Below are 16,993 nucleotides of genomic sequence, written 5' to 3'. Positions count from 1 at the left end.
AGCAGAGGGCTGGGGGTGATGGTTGAGTGGTTGAGGGGAGGAAGAACAGGTAGGAAGAGAAGGTCTGGGGTGCAGGGCCCTGGCCGAGAGCGGTCCCACCCCACCAGGCACGAGGGCGGGGCGGGGCGGGGCGGGGTCGGTGGCCCCTCCCAGGTCCCTCCCAGTGGGGCAGCGGAGGAGACTCAGTCGCAGCGAGGTGTGCGGCGCGGCGGCAGCATGCCGCGGCCGGCGGGGAGCCCGGGGGTCAAGGGCGGGCCGGACCCCACGAAGTGCGTCTCGCCTCAGTGCTTTGACGCGCTGGTCCGCGCCTGCGTGGCCTGCAAGCTCTTCCGGACGCCGGAGCCGAGACCGGGTAAGGGCCGACCCCCTCCGACGGCTGGCTGGCCCGGAGGCTTCGGGGGGAAGGGGCAGGGTGCCGCCACCACGGACAGCCAGGGGCGGGAACCGAGGCGCAGCACCGTCGCTCGATCCCCAGGGCGGGGGTGGGGGACGGAGGGCTGATGGGGGTCGCGGGCAGGGTCCCGGGTAGGGTGCACCATCCCCACGTGGCCCTCACCGTGTCTCTCCTCCCCTCTCTATGACCCCACCCTCTCCACACCCGGCCCTCCCTCCCCTCCCCGGCCCAGCCTCGCCTCCCTCCGACCCTTTACTCTTCCCTGGTCGTCCCTCCCCTCCCTGTGTCCCCTGCCCTCCCTCCCCGTCCCCTCCACCTGTAGTCGAGCCGAGCAGCCTGGCGCCCAGGACCCCGCTGCATCCGCAGGAGTCGGTGGGCACGGGGGTGACCGCCCAGGCCGAGCCGGCGTTGCAGCTGCCCGTGCTGCTCTTAGGCGCCCCCGCGCTGCTGGGCCTGGCGCTGGCCCTGGCCCTGGTCCTGGTGGCCCTGGTGACCCTGAGGCGGCGGCGGACGCGGGGGCCTGCTTCCCCGGAAGCCCGGCAGAGAGAGCAGGACGGTGAGTGCCCTCCCCGGGAGGGTCCCACCGTGAGGGCTGGTGGCAGGGGAAATGGGGGGGCAGGGCTCCATGGGGCATGCAGAAAAGGGGGGAAAGGGCTGCCCTGAGGGTCTCTGGCTGAGACCCCTGTTCAAGTGAGGGACACAGCCGTGGCCTCCCAGACCTACGAGGAAGAGACCCAGGCCCCAGGGAGAGAGGTCCTCTCTGTGATGGCCAGACTGGCTGCCACAGTTCCTCTCTCCTCTGCCAGCACCCCCCACACCCCCTTTTTGCTGCCTTCTCAGAGCTTCCTGTCCTGAGGGCCAATCACGTGTTCCCCCTGTCCCCCTCTGCAGTGGGGCTTCATCCACTTACCTCTCGGCAGGAGGGCTGTGCTGCCCTCCGGGCTTCCAGAACAAAGATGGAGAAGGCTGTGACCCAGTTCTGACCCTGCGTTCCCCCCCTCCAGGGCCCCCGGATAAAGTCGTGGTCCTCTCTTCTGGGTCCCCTAATGCCACAGCCCCCGTCTGGCCTCCACCCAGAGAAAATTCAGCCACCGCCCCACCTGCCCACAGCGTCCCTGTGCCAGCTACAGAGCTGGGCTCCACCGAACTGGTGACCACCAAGACAGCCGGCCCTGAGCAACAGTAGCGACGGAAGGGGCAGGAGGTGGCCATTGCCCCCCTGGGGGCCGTGGGCCAGGGGATTGCAGCTCGAATTCGGCTCTTCCTCCCAGCATCTACCTGCCCCTTTTCTGGAAACCAGGCTGCGCCCCAGCTGACCTGCAGACGGAGACTGCAGACCACAAGGCTCAGCTGTCACGGTGTCGTGCAGCACGTCAGCGTTTGAGTTAAAACACCGCCGTGGTCGGGAGCCCTGGAAGGTCGTGACTGAGCTCCTGTGCTTTGGAGCGGTCAGGGCCCTTCGAGCAGGGGCCTTTCTTTTAGAGAGGGGAAGGCACCGGTGAGTCGGAATGAATCTAGGAAAAGGACCGAGGAGGACAAGGCATGATTTGTAGCTGGGTGTTGTATTTCTTTACTACTTGTTCTCGGGGTTCTCCTGCTTTTAAACTGATGCACACGGCTGCCACGCTGACCGAAAACCAAGTGATGGACTCGCTTGGAGATTTAACACAAGATGATTTTAAGAAATAGCCTGGATTGTGCTGATTCTCAGGTATCTGCGACCCAGTGCAACCCTGAGCTGGGCCCAGTCTGCTACGATGCCATTTGCCTTCCAGGGGCAGCCCCTGGAGCCCCAGGCTCGCCCTTGGGAGGAACTCCACATGCTCTGGGGCGGGACTGTATATGCACGTGGAAGGCGCACTGACAGACAGCTCCCTCGGAGACTATCTGGGTCCCACTGCCTCCCAAGCTCACTCAGCTGTGCACAGGGAGGGCCCAGGACGTGCAGGAGGCTTCTTCATAGGCCTGTGGCCTTGAACCAGCTGGACTCCATGTCCCTTGAGCTCCCTCCTCTCTGTGGCCTGCCCTCTTCAAGCACTGGGCCCAAGGGCTGGGATCACTTGGCCATTCTGTGCCAGCCCCCGGGGTCACCCACCATCCCAATAGAACTGCTCCTCTGACAGCGGTGCCGCTTGCCCTGCCTGGGGCTGAGACCATCTCCCTGGCTCCAGACCACACTGCGTGCTCCGTCAGCCTCTCCTACGAGCCCTCCTTCTCAGGGTTAGCTCCTGACCAGACTCCTTCCTGGAACTTCTTACAGCTCAGCATCCCTGGAAGGATCACTGGGCTGTGAGTCAGAAGAGAGGTTCTGGGTGCCATTTTGTCCCGCCGTAGGACCTTGGCTACATTCTGCCCCACGCGCCGATGCTTTCCGCTCGCCTCTCCCTGCCTTGACATCCGAGTTGCCTGACCACTACCCGTGCTTCCTGCCTAGAAGACAGTCAGCAGATGGCAGCATTTAGAGCCCCCAGGACATGGGCCCTCACATCTGTATCTCTTCCTCGCCCCTCCCTCCCTGAACCATCTCAGATGCCCCTCTCTCCAGGAAGCCAGGTGGCAGGCAGTAGGCAGGAGGGCTAGGGGCAGTCCCGGGATGGTCCCAGGCATCCACTCTCCTCCATCTCTGGGGTTGCGTGAGTCAGAGCTTTTTCTGGCCACTCCATCATCCCCAACCCACCTTTTACCCCTTGGGGCCCCAGAGCTGGGGGCTGGGGATTGAAGGTGAAACAAGTGGTCGAAACTCCTCTGGGGCCCAGACATGCAAACCTCTGGCACCTCGGGCTCCCGGCTGATGGACCCCTGGCAGCTTCCTCTCGAGTCTCAGTTTCCTTTTCTGAAACATGTGGGCTGGGTGCCAAGTTCTCTCTGGCCTGTGACCCTCAGAGGAGAAGGACTGGAAGGAACCTTGGAGAGTCCTCGTGCCCCATTCCCCATCTTACAGATGAGGAAACTGAGGTCCAGAGGAAAAGACTTGGCATCACTGTCATCCAGCAAATAACAGAAGGGGGTTCATGCGGGAAGGAGCAGGGGCCAGGGGAGAGGTGGACAAGGAGGGGGGTCAGTCTCCCCCAGCCCCTGAAAGGGACCCTACCTCCCAGGGGTCTCAGTGTCTGGCCCTCTGTCCTGGGCATTGTTTTCTGAGCAGCCTTCTCAGGGTTACTTCATTTGATCTTTAAAATAGCAGCTGAAGGGGTGGGCGGGGGTGTGTGTGTGTTTGTGTTTGCTTTAAACAAATGTTTTCTATTTTAAAAATCAAGCCATGCGTCTTGTAGACACTTTAGAAAGTTTGAGGCAGGATTCTACGATAGAGTCTACAGAGGACTGGCCCACAGTCCAGCAGCCCCAGGCCCCAGTGCCGGGTTTCCTACTTCACTGTCACCATGCTCTACCAGGAGTTCCTGTCCGGACCGTCGTTTGTCTTTAAGTACTTCCTTCCTAAACAAGATGAAAACCTTCCGAATGTTGGAAAAGTTTGCCCCTGGGGCATTTGGCTCTGTTCAGTTTGTACAGTGGTCCCCCTTCATCCACAGTTTCACTTTTGGCTGACCGGGGTCAACCACGGTCTGGAAATATGACACGGGAGGGTCCAGACATAAACAACTTGTGAATTTTAAACGGCCCGCGTTGCGCTGTTCTGAATAGCGTGCTGAACTCCCGCGCTGCCCTGCCTGGGACGGGAACCTGCCTTTGGCCAGCGTCTCCATGCGGTGCACGCTCCCTGCCCCTCGGTCCCTTAGCCATCCCGGTTATCAGATAACAATGCTGGGATTCAAGTCACCCTTATTTTACTTAATATGGCCCCAGAGCACCAGGGTAGGGATGCTGGCAATTCAGATATGCCGAGCAGAAGCCTTAAAGTGTTTCCTTTAAGTGAAAAGGTAAAAGTTCTCTAATAAGGAAAGGAAGATTGTATGCTGAAGCCTCTAAGCTCTACAGTAAGAACAAATCTGTCCATGAAATTGTGAAGGAAGGAAAAGAAATCCCTGTTGGTTTTGCTGTCAGTGCGTGGTAAGTGGTCCACTAGGATGGCAAAAGCATTCCCTTTGTGAGTGAAAGATATGGATGGAGCCCCGGCTGGTGTGGCTCAGCTGGCTGAGCGTCATCCCACAAACCGAAAGGGCGACGGTTTGATTCCCCAGTCAGGGACGGTTTTGTTCCCCAACCTGGTGGGTATGAGAGGCAACTGATCAATATTTCTCTCTCACATCGCTGTTTCCCTCCCTCCCTTTCTAAAAATAAATAAATAAATAAAATCTTAAAAAGAGACATGAACAGAAAACATGTTCTAACCCCCAGCATCATGCGGTGCCAGAAAGAAGTCAGCCCATACAGACTGGAAAGGGGCCCCATTCACATAACTTTTAATACAGTCTATTCTGTTTTATTATTAATTATCATTAATTTCTTACTGTGCCTAATTTATAAGTTAACCTTTATCACAGGTATGTCTGTGTAGGAAAAAACAGCAGACATAGGGGTCAGCAGGAGCACTGGCTGCAGGCACGCCTGGGGGCCTCGACCGCTGGCCCCGGGGGAAGGGGACCACGGTGTGTTGTGGTGGAGGTGGTGGCACTTCCTTGTACATGAGTCTTTGTCTGAGTCTGTTTCCCAGAAGAAGGGTTGTTGCTACCAAAGGCTTTGACCTTTTTAAAGGCCCCTGTTGGTTGAATTGCTTTTCTGCAAATCTGGACCAGTTCATGTCCGCGTACAGGGATTATATGGCCCATCTTGCCGATAGAAGAGAGGCCCAGAGAAATGAAAGGATCTGGCCAGAAATATTAAGCAGAACCGGAGCTGGGCTAGACCTAGGCTCCTGCCCCTGCCCCTGCCCCTTGCGGGTCATCGACCCAGGTGCCCTCCTTGAGGGACTGACTCCAGGTTCTACTCCTTGCCTTCATCACTACTCAAAGATTTCTCTCCCCAGCTGGTCTCTTTTTGCAGTAAGAGGATCCAAAATAGACCCGGGAAGAACTGCTCTTTGGGGTGGGAACCGAGGGAAGCAGCCCCCCCACCCCCTGAGCCAGTGCGTAGGGCCTAAAGGAGGGTCAGGGGAGGGGCTGGCTGAAGTCTCAGTTCCTCCTGGGGCTTCCTGCAGGCAACTTTCACTTCCTGCCCTGCAGCCCTGCAGTCCTGAGCTCAGCCTGGGGGTGGGGTGGCCCAGCTGGTGAGACCAGGAAGGAGGGACCTGACCCCTGACCTCCCTCTGCCTCAGCGAGGGCTGTCCCATGAAGCCCTTGCGTTTAGAAGCTGGCGGAATCGCTCTGGACCTGAATCCCTATCCTCAAAATGGAGCCCACAGGCCACCCAGCTGTTGGAGATTAAAGGGGTCAACAGCAAGCAGGAATGCCTAGTCCCACCTACGAGTGCCTCCACCACCTTCCCTCCCTGGGACACAGACACTTCCTGCCGAGCTCCCAACCTTCAGCAACCCCCCCACCCTGGAAGTCAGTTTCCCAGAGCAGTTACCACCCCATCATTCATCCATTACTGCCCCCAGATCACACTGGATCCCAGACCTGCCTGCTTGTGCCAAGGCCACCCTGGCTGGTGCTGGGTCAGCCCCAGGCCCTGCCATTGGGTCCTAGTCTGATGGGAGAGACAGAGCATGGCACAGTGACGGGCCAGGGTGATTGATCCCCTCCAGGGTCAAGGAGTGTCCCAAGCAGGGGGTGGGGGGCAACTAATTCAGCGTCCCCGGGGGGAGTGCTTTGAAGAATAGGAGATATGTCCTGAATCCTAAGGCGGTTTTCCTGCTGGGAGGGAGCAGAGCAATGGCATTCCTGCCCCAGGGGACTAGGTGTGGAGGAGAGGGGGCAGGAGGGTTGCAGGGGCAAGGGGTGGGGTGGAGGGTTGAGCAGCGGGACCTGAGACCCAGGACAGGCTGTGCGGTGCCTGCCGCCTGCACACAGCCACCCTCAGGGAACCCGGGTGCTCCTCCAGCCCCACTGGTGTCTCACCCTTTCCTGTCCCCTCTGAGAGGCCACCAGGCCCCTCCGGCATTCCTCTGGGCGGAATGAGCTCCTGTTTGCTCCGCTGTGGTGAATCGCGCCCAACTCTTCCTCACCCAGAGATGAGATCTGATCTCTCTCCAACCTGTGCCCCTGCCCCGCTGCCTGGTGCTGACCCCGGGTCCGGGTGCGGTAGCAGCAACTGCCCAAGGTCACACGGAGAGTGAAGAGAAGCCAGGAAGATACGAAGCCTGCGAACCGGCTCTGCCCTTTCCCAGGGCTCTTTACGGTTGGGGGGGCTGCCCGGGGAACACAACACGGGTCCCAGCGCCCTGGGGACTTCTGAGCGTCTTTTCACTCCTTTGAGCTGCAGAGAATCGGGTACAGCCCCGGCGGCACCTCGATTGCCAACCGCCAGGTGCTTGACCCGGACTGGACGAGGTCCTTGCGAGAAACGCGGCCCGGGGGCGGGGTCCAGGAGAGAGGCGGGGCTGAGGGACCCCAAGCCCCAGAGGGGCAAGAAAGGGGCGGGGCCAGAGGCTAGTAGCAGGGCGGAGGGAGGGCGAGGAAATAGAGGAATCCGGTGAGCTGTGAAGACGAGCTAACTTTACACTTCTCCAAGCTTCTCCGAGCTCACCTGGCGTCCGGGTCCCCATGCACCCCCTGAGCTGGAGCGGCCCAGATGCAGAGCATGGCCGGACTTTGGGGCAAGGTGTGGGGCAGGACGCCTCCCCCTGGCGTTCTGGGCTCGGTGCTGATCTCGGAGTTGCGTCCCAGGAACCCGCAGGCCGGCAGGGCGGGGCAGGGCGGGCACGTCCCAGGTGGACGAGCTGTGTGGCATTTGCCGAGCCCTGTCCTCTGGATTCGTTTCTGTCCTACTGTCTTGGTGGCCAGCTCCGGACTTCCATGTTCTCTGGGGCCTTTGGAGGGTCCTGAAGATGGTGACTAACGGGTTACTCCAGGCAGTGGGATTAGCTGTGACGTCTGGGGCAGGACTCCCCGAGGCCTGGGAGGGGAGGGCAGGGCGGGGAGAGGGTGATTGGGGAATTGGGACGGGAAGCTGAGCCCCAGCTCCCCGTACCCGGGTCCTCCACTCCCTCACGACCTCAGGAGGCCCAGCATCCCCTCCCTCCCACAGGCAGCTGGAGCCTGAGTCACCAGCTGCCTCTTACGGAGACAAAGGAGCGAGGGCCCTCCCCTCCAGACCCTCTTCCAGTGCTGGCACCCATCTGCCCTGGCAGGGAGTCCACAGTCTTCGCCTACAGTCTCTGCCTCCATCATGGAGAAAATGGAAGCACAATGGGCCGGGAATGAGGGCTTTGAGACTGTGGGCGGCACCCCTGGCGGCCTTCGCCAGCTTCTCAGCCCAGCGCGGGGGCGGGGGGTGGGGGGCACGATGCTGCCTGCGTCCAAGGGCGTCTCAGGCATGACCAGCTGGCTGCTCCCTGCAGCCCTGTGGCAGAGGTGCTAGCAGCCCATCTTGCAGATGAGAAAACTGAGGCCTAGAATTGTTCAATGGCCCTATTACAACAGAAATTGCAACCCCCGTTGGCCTGGCTCCAACATACAGGATAAGTAGGAGCTCGCAGTGTGAGGGGCTGAAAGGGCTTCCAGGAAGAGACCCTCCTGTGGGAAGGCTGGGGGCTCCCGGAGGAGTCAGGGTGCCTCCAGCACTGGAGAGGTGGTTAGTCAGGTGCTAGGTGTGCTGTCAGGGTGCAGGAACTAACGCCACTCCGGACCAGGGACCTCCAGCTTCTCTCTCTGTTGGCACTGAACTAGCCAGAGGGCAGGTTTGGGGCTCACAGTGCAGGTTCCAGGCCAGACACTGGCCCTTCCTGGCTGTGCACCAGTCACAGCAGTCGCTTCCCCTTTCTGGGGCTTGGGTTTCTCTCTAGGAAATCCCAAATCCCCTGGCCCAGGGCTGGGCAGACTGGCCACCCACCATCTAAAATGAGGACACTGAGCCACAGCACAGGCTTCCCTGAATGTCCACAACCTCTCAGGACCCTGATGAGCCTTGCACAGCCAGAGCTGGGCACTGAGTGAGGGCTTGACAGTGAGGAAAGAACATGCCTTCACAGGTGCATCCACACTGACACACACATGTGTGCACACGTGCCGGGAAGGCACCAGAGTCACAGTAGCCCCGGCATGCACACGCTCAAATTCGTGAGCAGGCACACACCCGCACACTCAAGCCGCCAGCACTTGCAGCTGGGGGGCGGGGCAGGTGCCCTTCAGGCTCAGAGACTCGGCTCCTCTGCCCGCCCCTTGGGGCTCACTGCAGATGCCGGGGTTATTTTAAGCCTGGATCAATGGACAATTTTTGGTGACACAGGCTTGGGGGCTGGCGAGCAGAGGAGACAGGGGGCAAGTACTCTGGTGCTAGGGACGGAGACCTCAGGTCTGGGAGGGCAGCCTGGGCAAAGGGGTTGCTCCAAAGCTGGACTGCTCCATGTGTGGGTCCCCTTGCCTGGCACATGGCTGGGTACCTGGGGATAGTGTCAGCTGAATGGATGACCAACGCCCAGGGCTCAACCAGCCAGCTGTGGTCTCTCTTTGCTTTCCCCCCTCTTCCTGCCCCACCCCCCCTCCAAGCTGTATGCTCACACAGAGAGGGCATTGAGTGCTGGGCATGGACCTAGTAGATGTGGCATCTCTGGTTGCTGGCTGACCACTAAAGATGGTCTGACCAGACTGAGATGGGAAGGAAGCATGGGTGTGGGAGGAGCTGGAGGTTGGACCTCAGCCCCTGGGGGTGGGAGGGGACTGAAACATGTTCCTTTGTTGGACATATATATATATGATGGGGGTTGACATGGGGGGGAAGCTGAGCAGAGCACCCACTGATGCCAGGAGAGTGGAGGCAAGAAAGAAGGGGCTCTGGGCTCTGGGCCCAGTAGAGTCACCCTGCCTGGGAAGAGACCATAGTCCCAGGAGGCTGAGATAAGCCTTTTTAAACCTGGTGCTCAGCAGTAGGGTGGAATAGGGTGGAGAATCAATCGGCCACCCTCACAGGTCTGGTAACCTAGAGGGCAGCTGGGCAGAGGGTGGGTGGGGCATGGATTCTATTCCTCAAGGAAGCAGGAAAGGACGCACCTGCGAACACAGCTACAAAGTCTTAAGCAGAATAACAAACTGAAAGTTTGGCATCAAAATGTAAACTAAGCAAAGGGAACCAAATATACCGTGTTGGAAGGTAATTAAAAAAGAGTGAACAAAACCATTTACAAAATGGTATGTAAAGTGTGACATTTTAGCATCAGTTGTCCCTGGTGATGGGATTAAGGCGATTTCATTTCATTCCTTTGCTTATTTATTTTCTTTTTCTCCAAATTTGTAATAGTGTTTCAACAGGGCGGGGTCTTCGAGGCTGGATCAGAGGCACGTTTGTGGGGGGAGGAGGGGGCGGGGCTGTCTTTAGCCAGGGCACAAGGAATCGAATCGCCCTGAGAGGGGTGGGTGTTGTAGGGAGGCCACCCCCCTTTCCTGTCTTAGCCCACTAGTGCCTGAAATTAGCCTGTCAGCCCCTCATCTCGGCAACAGGACTTGACCCTCCTCAAAATGTAAATCCTTCTCCCTCTTCTCCCACCTCCTCTATCTTTATAAGCTGATCCTAGTCTCTGAGTGAAGACAGGATGCGAAGAGGAGCAGACCCAATGAGCCCGAATTCTTCATTTTATAGGCACTAGAGACCAGAGTCACTTCATTCGTTCATTCAGCAGACATGGCGCAGGCCTGCGCTCTGTGGAGACACTGGGCCGAACTGAACCCCTTTGGTGTTCGCATCTGGATAAGGGGAGAGACACCATAGTGACCTCTGCCTCTTGGGTGGGGGGGCGCATAATGAATCTGCCCTCCAGGGAGTTTTTAATGTTAAGATGAGAGACTGAGGCAGAGAGGAGCAAGGCGCTCCTGCTTGTTCACACTCTCCAGGTAGACCCGATTTAGATAAACAAGGCCGGACGTGCTCTCGGCCAGTCCACGTTCCGTGCCCGCCCCCTCGCCCAGGGCTTGTGGAAGGGCCCGCGGACCCCGCGCGGGGCGCGGCAGAGGGTCCGCCAATGGCCCAGCCCCCGTCGTCGTTGGCCCGGGCTACCCAGTCTGCCTGCGGCGCACACCCAGGGTGGCGGAGCGATCTCTGGAGGGCCTCGGCCCGGCCTTGCCCGTCGGCACCGTAGATACCCGGACCCCAGTCCAGTGTCCGGGAGGTTCTGGGACCAGGGCGCGAGCCCCTGGGTTAACGCTGCGCCCCGGGCCGCGGAGAGGGGACCCGCATTTGTCCCTGTGCAGCGGCTCTGCAGGGGGTCTCCTTCCCAGGTGACAGGCGGGAAAAATCGACACGCAGAGAGGGAAAGGACTTCCCCGTGTCACACGCCTCTTTCTCGCTCAGAACTGAAGGGGGGGACGCGAAGGAGGCGGAGGGGTGGGGGACAGCAACGACATTCACGGGGCTGCTCTGTCCCCTCGGTACCCTCACCTGTAAGACACAGGCGCGCCGCGGAGGGCCCAGTGGCCGAAGCAACAGCCCGGAGCGCCGTAGCCGAACCCTTGGAGCGCCCAGTTCCGAGGAATGACCTGGGGAGGCCTTCGGGGCAGGTCCCGTGGGGCGTCCCGGCTGTGCGGGCCCCGCCGCGTCCCCTCCCGCCCCTGGAGGCGGCAGCGCTCCTCCTCCGGCTCGGCTCGTTCCTTCCCGCGCTCGCTCCCTCCCTCCCCCGCCCGCCCTAGTCCGCGCGGAGCAGGAGCCGGAGCCGCAGCCAGAGCGCGGGCAGCGCGGAGCGGGCGGCGGGAAAGCCTTCCCGCTAGGCCCGGGACCCGCACACTCGCTGGGCTGGGGAGAGGCACGGGGCCACGCGCAGGTGAGGATCCGCCGCCCGGACCGGGCGACGTCCTAAGGCGCACACTGGCCGGCTCGAGTCCGAAGTGAGCCCAGGCGGAGGACGCGCCCACCGGCCCCGAGAGCTCGGGTCGAGCCCACCCGGGTCTGGAGTCCTCGGAGGAGGCTGACGGCCGAGGAGGCATCCGCCGGGATCCAGCGCCTGGGAAGCGGGCCCCGCGCCATCCCTGCGGGCACGGAGGGAGCCGCGGCGCGCAGCCATGCGCGGGGCGCTGTAGCCGAAGGTGCGGGCCCGATGGAGCGGGCCAGCGTGCGGGAGCTGCGCAGTGGCTACTGCCCGCGGGGGCTCCGGCTCGCGCTGGGGCTGTTGCTGTTTCTGGCGCGGCCGCCGTCGGGCGGCGCGGGGGCCCCCGAGGCAGAGGAGGCCGCGGCACCCAGCACGGCAGCCCCGGCCGGCGGCGACCGCTGCCGTGGCTACTACGACGTGATGGGCCAGTGGGACCCGCCCTTCAACTGCAGCTCGGGCGCCTACAGCTTCTGCTGCGGCACGTGCGGCTACCGCTTTTGCTGCCACGACGGGCCACGGCGCCTCGATCAGAGCCGCTGTTCCAACTACGACACGCCGGCCTGGGTGCAGACCGGCCGGCCGCCGGCGCGAGCCCGCGACCCCGTCGTGCCCCGGGACCCGGGCCGCGAGCGCAGCCACATGGCCGTCTACGCGGTTTGCGGCGTCGCCGCGTTGCTGGTACTGACCGGCATCGGGGTGCGCCTGGGCCTGGAGAAGGCGCACAGTCCGCGCGCGCGGCGCACGGTGACCAGGTGAGCGCGCACTGGCCGGGGATCCCGGCACATTCCGCTTGGACAGCCTGACTACCCGGTGGGCGCCCCCTCGCTACCCTTCATCCTTCGTGCCCCCCTCGGAACTCTATCCGTCTCCCCCACTCCCAACCCCCACCCCACCCCCCACTTCACGGAGGGAGATAGTTGATACCGCCTTGTCTCCCCTTGACCTTCTGGCAGAGGTGGGTGCTGGGCCGCTCTCCCCCGCGGCTCCCCGCTTCCACCTGAGTGGGCAGAGGGCACAATGGCAGCGCCCAGGGGAGGGGGTCTGGAGCCTGAGCCCCACTAGCGCGGGGTGGGGGTGGGGCATATTGTTGGGTGTCTTCGGCCCAGAAAGAATGGCGGGTAGGGGGCATGTTCTGTAGCCCTTTTGGCTGTCTCCCTCCAGCTTCTCCCCTCACTTCTCCCTCCTTCCACCTCCCTCCCTGCCCTCCCATAGCTGTGACTCAGGCCTGACCTTTCCTTTAGGTTTCAGAAGGCCTCCCCAACTCACCCTACTCAGTACCCCTAGAAAGGGGCGGACGTGTGTGGGAGGCCTAGACAGGTGCTTGCTGAGTTCGGAGCTTTGTGTAAAGCAGGATGCCCAGGACCCAGGTTCCCCTTCTCACTGGGTTAGGGACTCAGGGACTATGTCCTGACCCTGGAGCCCTCACCCACACGGCCACACTCACATGCCCCCAGCCACCCTCACGTACTGGGGTTTCGGCCCTTCTCGTTCACCCAGGTCCTGTTTCCCTTGGGCAAGTAGGTGCTGACTTTGCATGTGACAGGCTAGTAAAGTGACAATAACAGAAGTCCCCATGCCTGGGTGGGCCAGCTGTGGATGCTTTCCCCCTCCTAGACCTCAGGGACAGAGGATGAGTGCCTCTTCGGCACCCCACAGCACTCCTTGTCCCCAGACCGTTTAGCTCACCCATCTCAGACAGCTGCAAGGCAGAGCTGGGGCTGGAACCTGGATGCTGCAAGGGTGGGGCTGGGGCCCCCTGAGCTTGGAGTCCCTCACGCGTGGTGAGGGGGTGAGGATAGGGCATGTGCTTGACCAGAGTGGGGCAGCAGGAGCTGAGGGCTATAATGGTAGAGAGGGGGTGCCTGGGGCAGCCTAGCTGACAGGTTCACCTCAAACCTACTTCATCTGCACGGACTGGGAAGCAGGTCTGGTGAAGCTTCAGGAAGAGCGGGCCTGCCCCTAATGTGCTATGGGGCCGGGGTCAGTCCTTTCCTCTTTGAGCTTCAGGCTCCCCGTGTCCTTACCCCCTTTTCTCCTGTGGGGAGACCTGAAACCCAGCTTGAGCTCACCTGCGGGTGTGTTGTGACCCCTTGTGCTCCCGCCACGTCTCCCCCTTAATTCTGCCATGTCCAGATTAAAGGTCAGGAAACGCTTTGCAGAGGGCTTAGATGGGAGCTGTCGCTGTCCCTAGAGAAAGTTTGTGCAAAGGCCCAAAGGCATGAAAATTACTCAGGTGTTTGGGAGAGTTGAGTGAGGGGTGTTTACCTAGAGATGAGGAGGGTGGCTGAGGGGTGGGCAGCATGTGCAGGTTAGTTCAGGCAGGCACGAGGCGGCTTTTAGACCCCGCCACATCGCAGCCAAACTGTGTCTGCCCCGGATGTCCCACCTCCAGTGTGATTCTTCATGAATGAGCCATTTGAGGCCTGGACCCCAAAGGGGGTTGGAGCGAGCTGGGAGAAAATCATGGGTTGTGGGCGCCAAAGGTGGCTGTCTTCTGGGAAGGCTATATCAGTCACTGTCACAGCTGGATTGGGGCTGCGTATCCTTGTATTCAGGGGGGCCCCTGCCCAAGGTCACACAGCCTTTGATGTTGGGCTGCCACAGGGGGGCTCCTGGCTCCCTCTCCCTCATCTGTCCTCCATGCCTGTGCTGGCAGCTATGTCCCAGGACCCAGCAGAAGACCCCACTGCAGGAGGGGAGTTAGGTAGACCCCCCCTTTTTTTAATACTCACCTAAGGATGTAGTTTTATAGATTTTAGAGAGAGAGGAGGGGGAAGAGAGAGGGCGGCAAACATTGACGTGAAAGAGAAACATTGACTGGTTGCCTCTCATATGTGCCCTGACCAGGGAACGAACCCCCAACCCAGGTATGTGCCCTGACTGGGGATCAAACCCACAACCTTTTCTGGTGTACGGGATGATGCTCCAATCAACCGAGCCACCCGGCCAGGGCTAGGTAGGACTTCTTTAGGCTTCCTGGAGGAGGCATGCTGGTGGGGCTTGAAGAATGGGTAGTTTTATGGGAGGAGACGAAGGAAAGGACATTGTCAGCAGAAGCAGCAGCATGAGCAGGTCCAGGAGACTGATACGCTCACAGAACTTGTGTTGAGGGAGGAGGCTGAACTCAAGGGTCTTGGAAAGCAGACTCTGGGGAGGGGGAGGGGAGGGATTGGAAAACAAGGTGGCCTTGGTTAAACGAGCCCATCAGTTTCCTGACCTGCTGTGGGAAGTGGCCACGTTGGGGCCACAGGTGTGCCTGGTAGGGGAAACTACATGCATAAGGTCAATCAGAGGGGAGAAGAAGGGAGGCCCAGAGAGGTTGAGAGAGTTGTCCAGGGCCACACAGTGAGGTAGTGGTGGCCGGGGCTGGCCTTCGATAGGGCAGAGCCTGGGTGATGGGGAAGCAGGAACCTGAGGGGGCTGCTTCTCATCCCTCTTTCCCACAGGACACTGACCGAACTTCTGAAGCAGCCTGGCCCCCAGGAGCCACTGCCTCCACCTCTGGGTTCACCTCTGGGTACCTGTGTCCAGGTGCAGATGGCTGATGGCCTCCCCCAGGGCTCCCCCCACAACAGCACAGGTGAGCAGGCTGATGGGTGGGCATCTGCTGGTCCACAGCACTGGGTCTCCCTGGTCCGTGATGGGCCTGGGAGCAAGGGAAGGGCTGTGCTGAGGGGCAAGAGGCTCTGAAAGGCCTGCTTCCCCAAGGGAAATGAGCTGCCGCCCCTGCAGGTGTGAGTGGGGGATGGGCATGCAGGTGGGCTCCCCCCTGGTGGAGGGAAACCCTCTGAGGGGTCCTGCAACCTCCAGCCTCAAGGACTCTGAGGGAGGTTCCAGATAAAGGGATCGCCAGCTCAGGCTGTGGTTCCAGGCTCCGGCTCAGCACCCTGGGGTCTGCCTGGCCAGGGTCTATGGCCTCCTGAAGGCCTTTTCCTCTAGGCTGGAGCCTCCCTCTTGGCCTCTTGTTGTAGCGGTAGGCTTGAACACACACACACTCCCCGTCCCCCCCCCCCCGCCATGGGCTCTAATGCCCAGACATTCCCTCTCCACCACGTCAGGTCCTGGGACTCAGTGCCTGGCTCAAGCTGAATACGCTGGCGAATCATCCCATTAGGTTAGCACCCACTTAGGACTGGCTGCTATTCATGTCATTCTGAGCCAGGCCCTGTTCCGGACGCTGGATATTGTGCCATGAAGTCAGGCTCCACTTTCAGTCTCACCCAAATAGCCACTCAACTGAACTGCCGTTGGGGAGAGGGCCGAGCAGAGGTGGTAGCATAGGTGCAGAGCCCTCTGGTCAGCGGGCTGAGTCTCATCTTCCCCCTCCCGCTCTAGACAAGAAACTCCACAACAACGTGCCCCTGGGGTCCGCGACACTGGGACCCCTGCGTGGCCCCCGGCTGCAGGGCGGTGGCAGCAGGACGCTGCAGGCGGGTTACGCTAAGTGTGCCACCCTCAAGGCAACGGCGCTGAAGCCCTCAGGTGAGTGGCTGAGTCTGTGCAAGTAGCACGGGGCCCACTGGAGTGGCAGAGACCCCAGCCTTGCTGGTCAGCGCTCCAGCCAGCTTCTATAGGGGCCCCCTGCCGCAGCTGTGCCCCGTACCCTGACCAGGCCGACTGTCTGGGGCCCCTCAAGGGACCCAGAGCCCCGGGTGTGGAAAGCTGTGTCTCAGACAGCCTATCCCCGCCCTGCCCCCCAACATGCCCTGCTCTGTCCCCACAGAGGCCTCCCAGAAGAACTTCTACCAGAATTTTCCAGCACCTGCGCCCGCCCCACTGACCCTGCCATCAAGGGCCCCTCGGCCCCCTGAGGACTTGCCTGCGCTGCTTGACGCCTGCCCATGGGCCCCTCCCGGCTACGTGCCCCCTTCCGGCCCCACCCCGATGGGCCACTGCAAGGCCTGGACCACCAGCCGCCTGGCTCGGCCTGACCCCCGTGGCCACCTGGCGGCTCAGGTGTCCCCTGCTCCTCGGCGGTCCGGCCGCCCGCCCCGGCGCCAGTTCAGCGTGGAGAAGCTGCCTGAAGCTTTTGGCACGCAGCCCCCTGGCCTTTATGGCTGCACGGGCCGTGCACCTGGGCACCTGAGCACCAACAGCAAAGCTGAGGTTACTGTATGAAGGCGGGGCTGTTGGTTCTTCCGAGGCATCACGTCTACCAGGGATCCGCCATGGTCCTGGTCCAGGGGCCCAGGCCACAAGGGGCAGGGGCACCATCAGTGTGAGTCCAGGCATTCTGCCTGGCCAAATTGGACAGGGGCCCTTGGAGCCTGCAGGGCTAAGCAGGGGCCTGTCCTGGGACCATAAGGCTCAGGTTCCTCATGTAAATAAACCCTACTCTGTGGCTCCCATCCCTGAGAATAAAGGAGTCCCAGCTTGGCTCTGAGAGGGGCTGACGGCGGAGGCATTGGTCATTGACTGGACAGAAGGCAGTGCAGGCAGAGAGCACAGCGTGTGCATGAGCAGAGGACTGTTCCTGAGAGCTATGGGGTGTGTTCTAGGAGCTGGAAAGTGGCGGCTGGAGGGGTGGTCAGGGCTGAATGCCAGGCTTAATGTCCACATCAGTGGACCTGCGGGAGAGGGGCAGTTAGGCCCTAGCCATCTTGAGGCTTGTGCACAGGTGAGAGGGCAGACGAGCCATCCCCTTACTGGAGGTGAGCACCCCTCCAGAGGACCACCTCACTCTGCAGCTTGAGTTGGCAGAGCCAGGCTCATCCTCATTGACATAGTTTGGCACTGGGCCGGCCCCT

At 61.1% G+C, this 16,993-nt stretch overlaps 2 protein-coding genes and 1 long non-coding RNA gene across 6 annotated transcripts; 2 read left to right on the top strand and 1 right to left on the bottom strand.

The window, feature by feature from the left end:
- Window positions 1-173: 173 nt before the first annotated feature.
- TNFRSF13C (TNF receptor superfamily member 13C) lies at window positions 174-4,785 on the top strand. 4 transcript variants are annotated; one of them, XM_053919633.1, is made up of 3 exons: window positions 174-352; window positions 828-950; window positions 1,399-4,785. In XM_053919633.1, the coding sequence occupies exons 1-3, from the start codon at window positions 217-219 to the stop codon at window positions 1,578-1,580; spliced, it is 441 nt and encodes a 146-aa protein (XP_053775608.1). In that variant the 5' UTR covers window positions 174-216; the 3' UTR covers window positions 1,581-4,785. The 4 variants fall into 4 exon arrangements, with proteins under 4 accessions (XP_053775608.1, XP_045043063.2, XP_053775606.1 ...); XM_045187128.2 differs by having other exon boundaries at window positions 717-950; XM_053919631.1 differs by having other exon boundaries at window positions 627-950.
- Window positions 4,786-9,612: 4,827 nt separating this feature from the next.
- LOC128780356 (uncharacterized) lies at window positions 9,613-14,881 on the bottom strand. Its single transcript, XR_008426291.1, has 3 exons — window positions 14,768-14,881; window positions 13,316-13,433; window positions 9,613-10,131 (listed from the first exon to the last, which is right to left on the bottom strand). It is a non-coding gene; the product is annotated as an uncharacterized lncRNA (long non-coding RNA).
- SHISA8 (shisa family member 8) lies at window positions 11,101-16,839 on the top strand. Its single transcript, XM_053919627.1, has 4 exons — window positions 11,101-11,998; window positions 14,693-14,826; window positions 15,582-15,728; window positions 15,970-16,839. The coding sequence occupies exons 1-4, from the start codon at window positions 11,475-11,477 to the stop codon at window positions 16,362-16,364; spliced, it is 1,200 nt and encodes a 399-aa protein (XP_053775602.1). The 5' UTR covers window positions 11,101-11,474; the 3' UTR covers window positions 16,365-16,839.
- The last annotated feature ends 154 nt before the right edge of the window (window positions 16,840-16,993 follow it).

The sequence above is a fragment of the Desmodus rotundus genome, chromosome 3 (assembly GCF_022682495.2).
Source record: "Desmodus rotundus isolate HL8 chromosome 3, HLdesRot8A.1, whole genome shotgun sequence".
NCBI lineage: Eukaryota > Metazoa > Chordata > Mammalia > Chiroptera > Phyllostomidae > Desmodus > Desmodus rotundus.
This window is presented reverse-complemented; position numbering and strand designations above follow the sequence as displayed.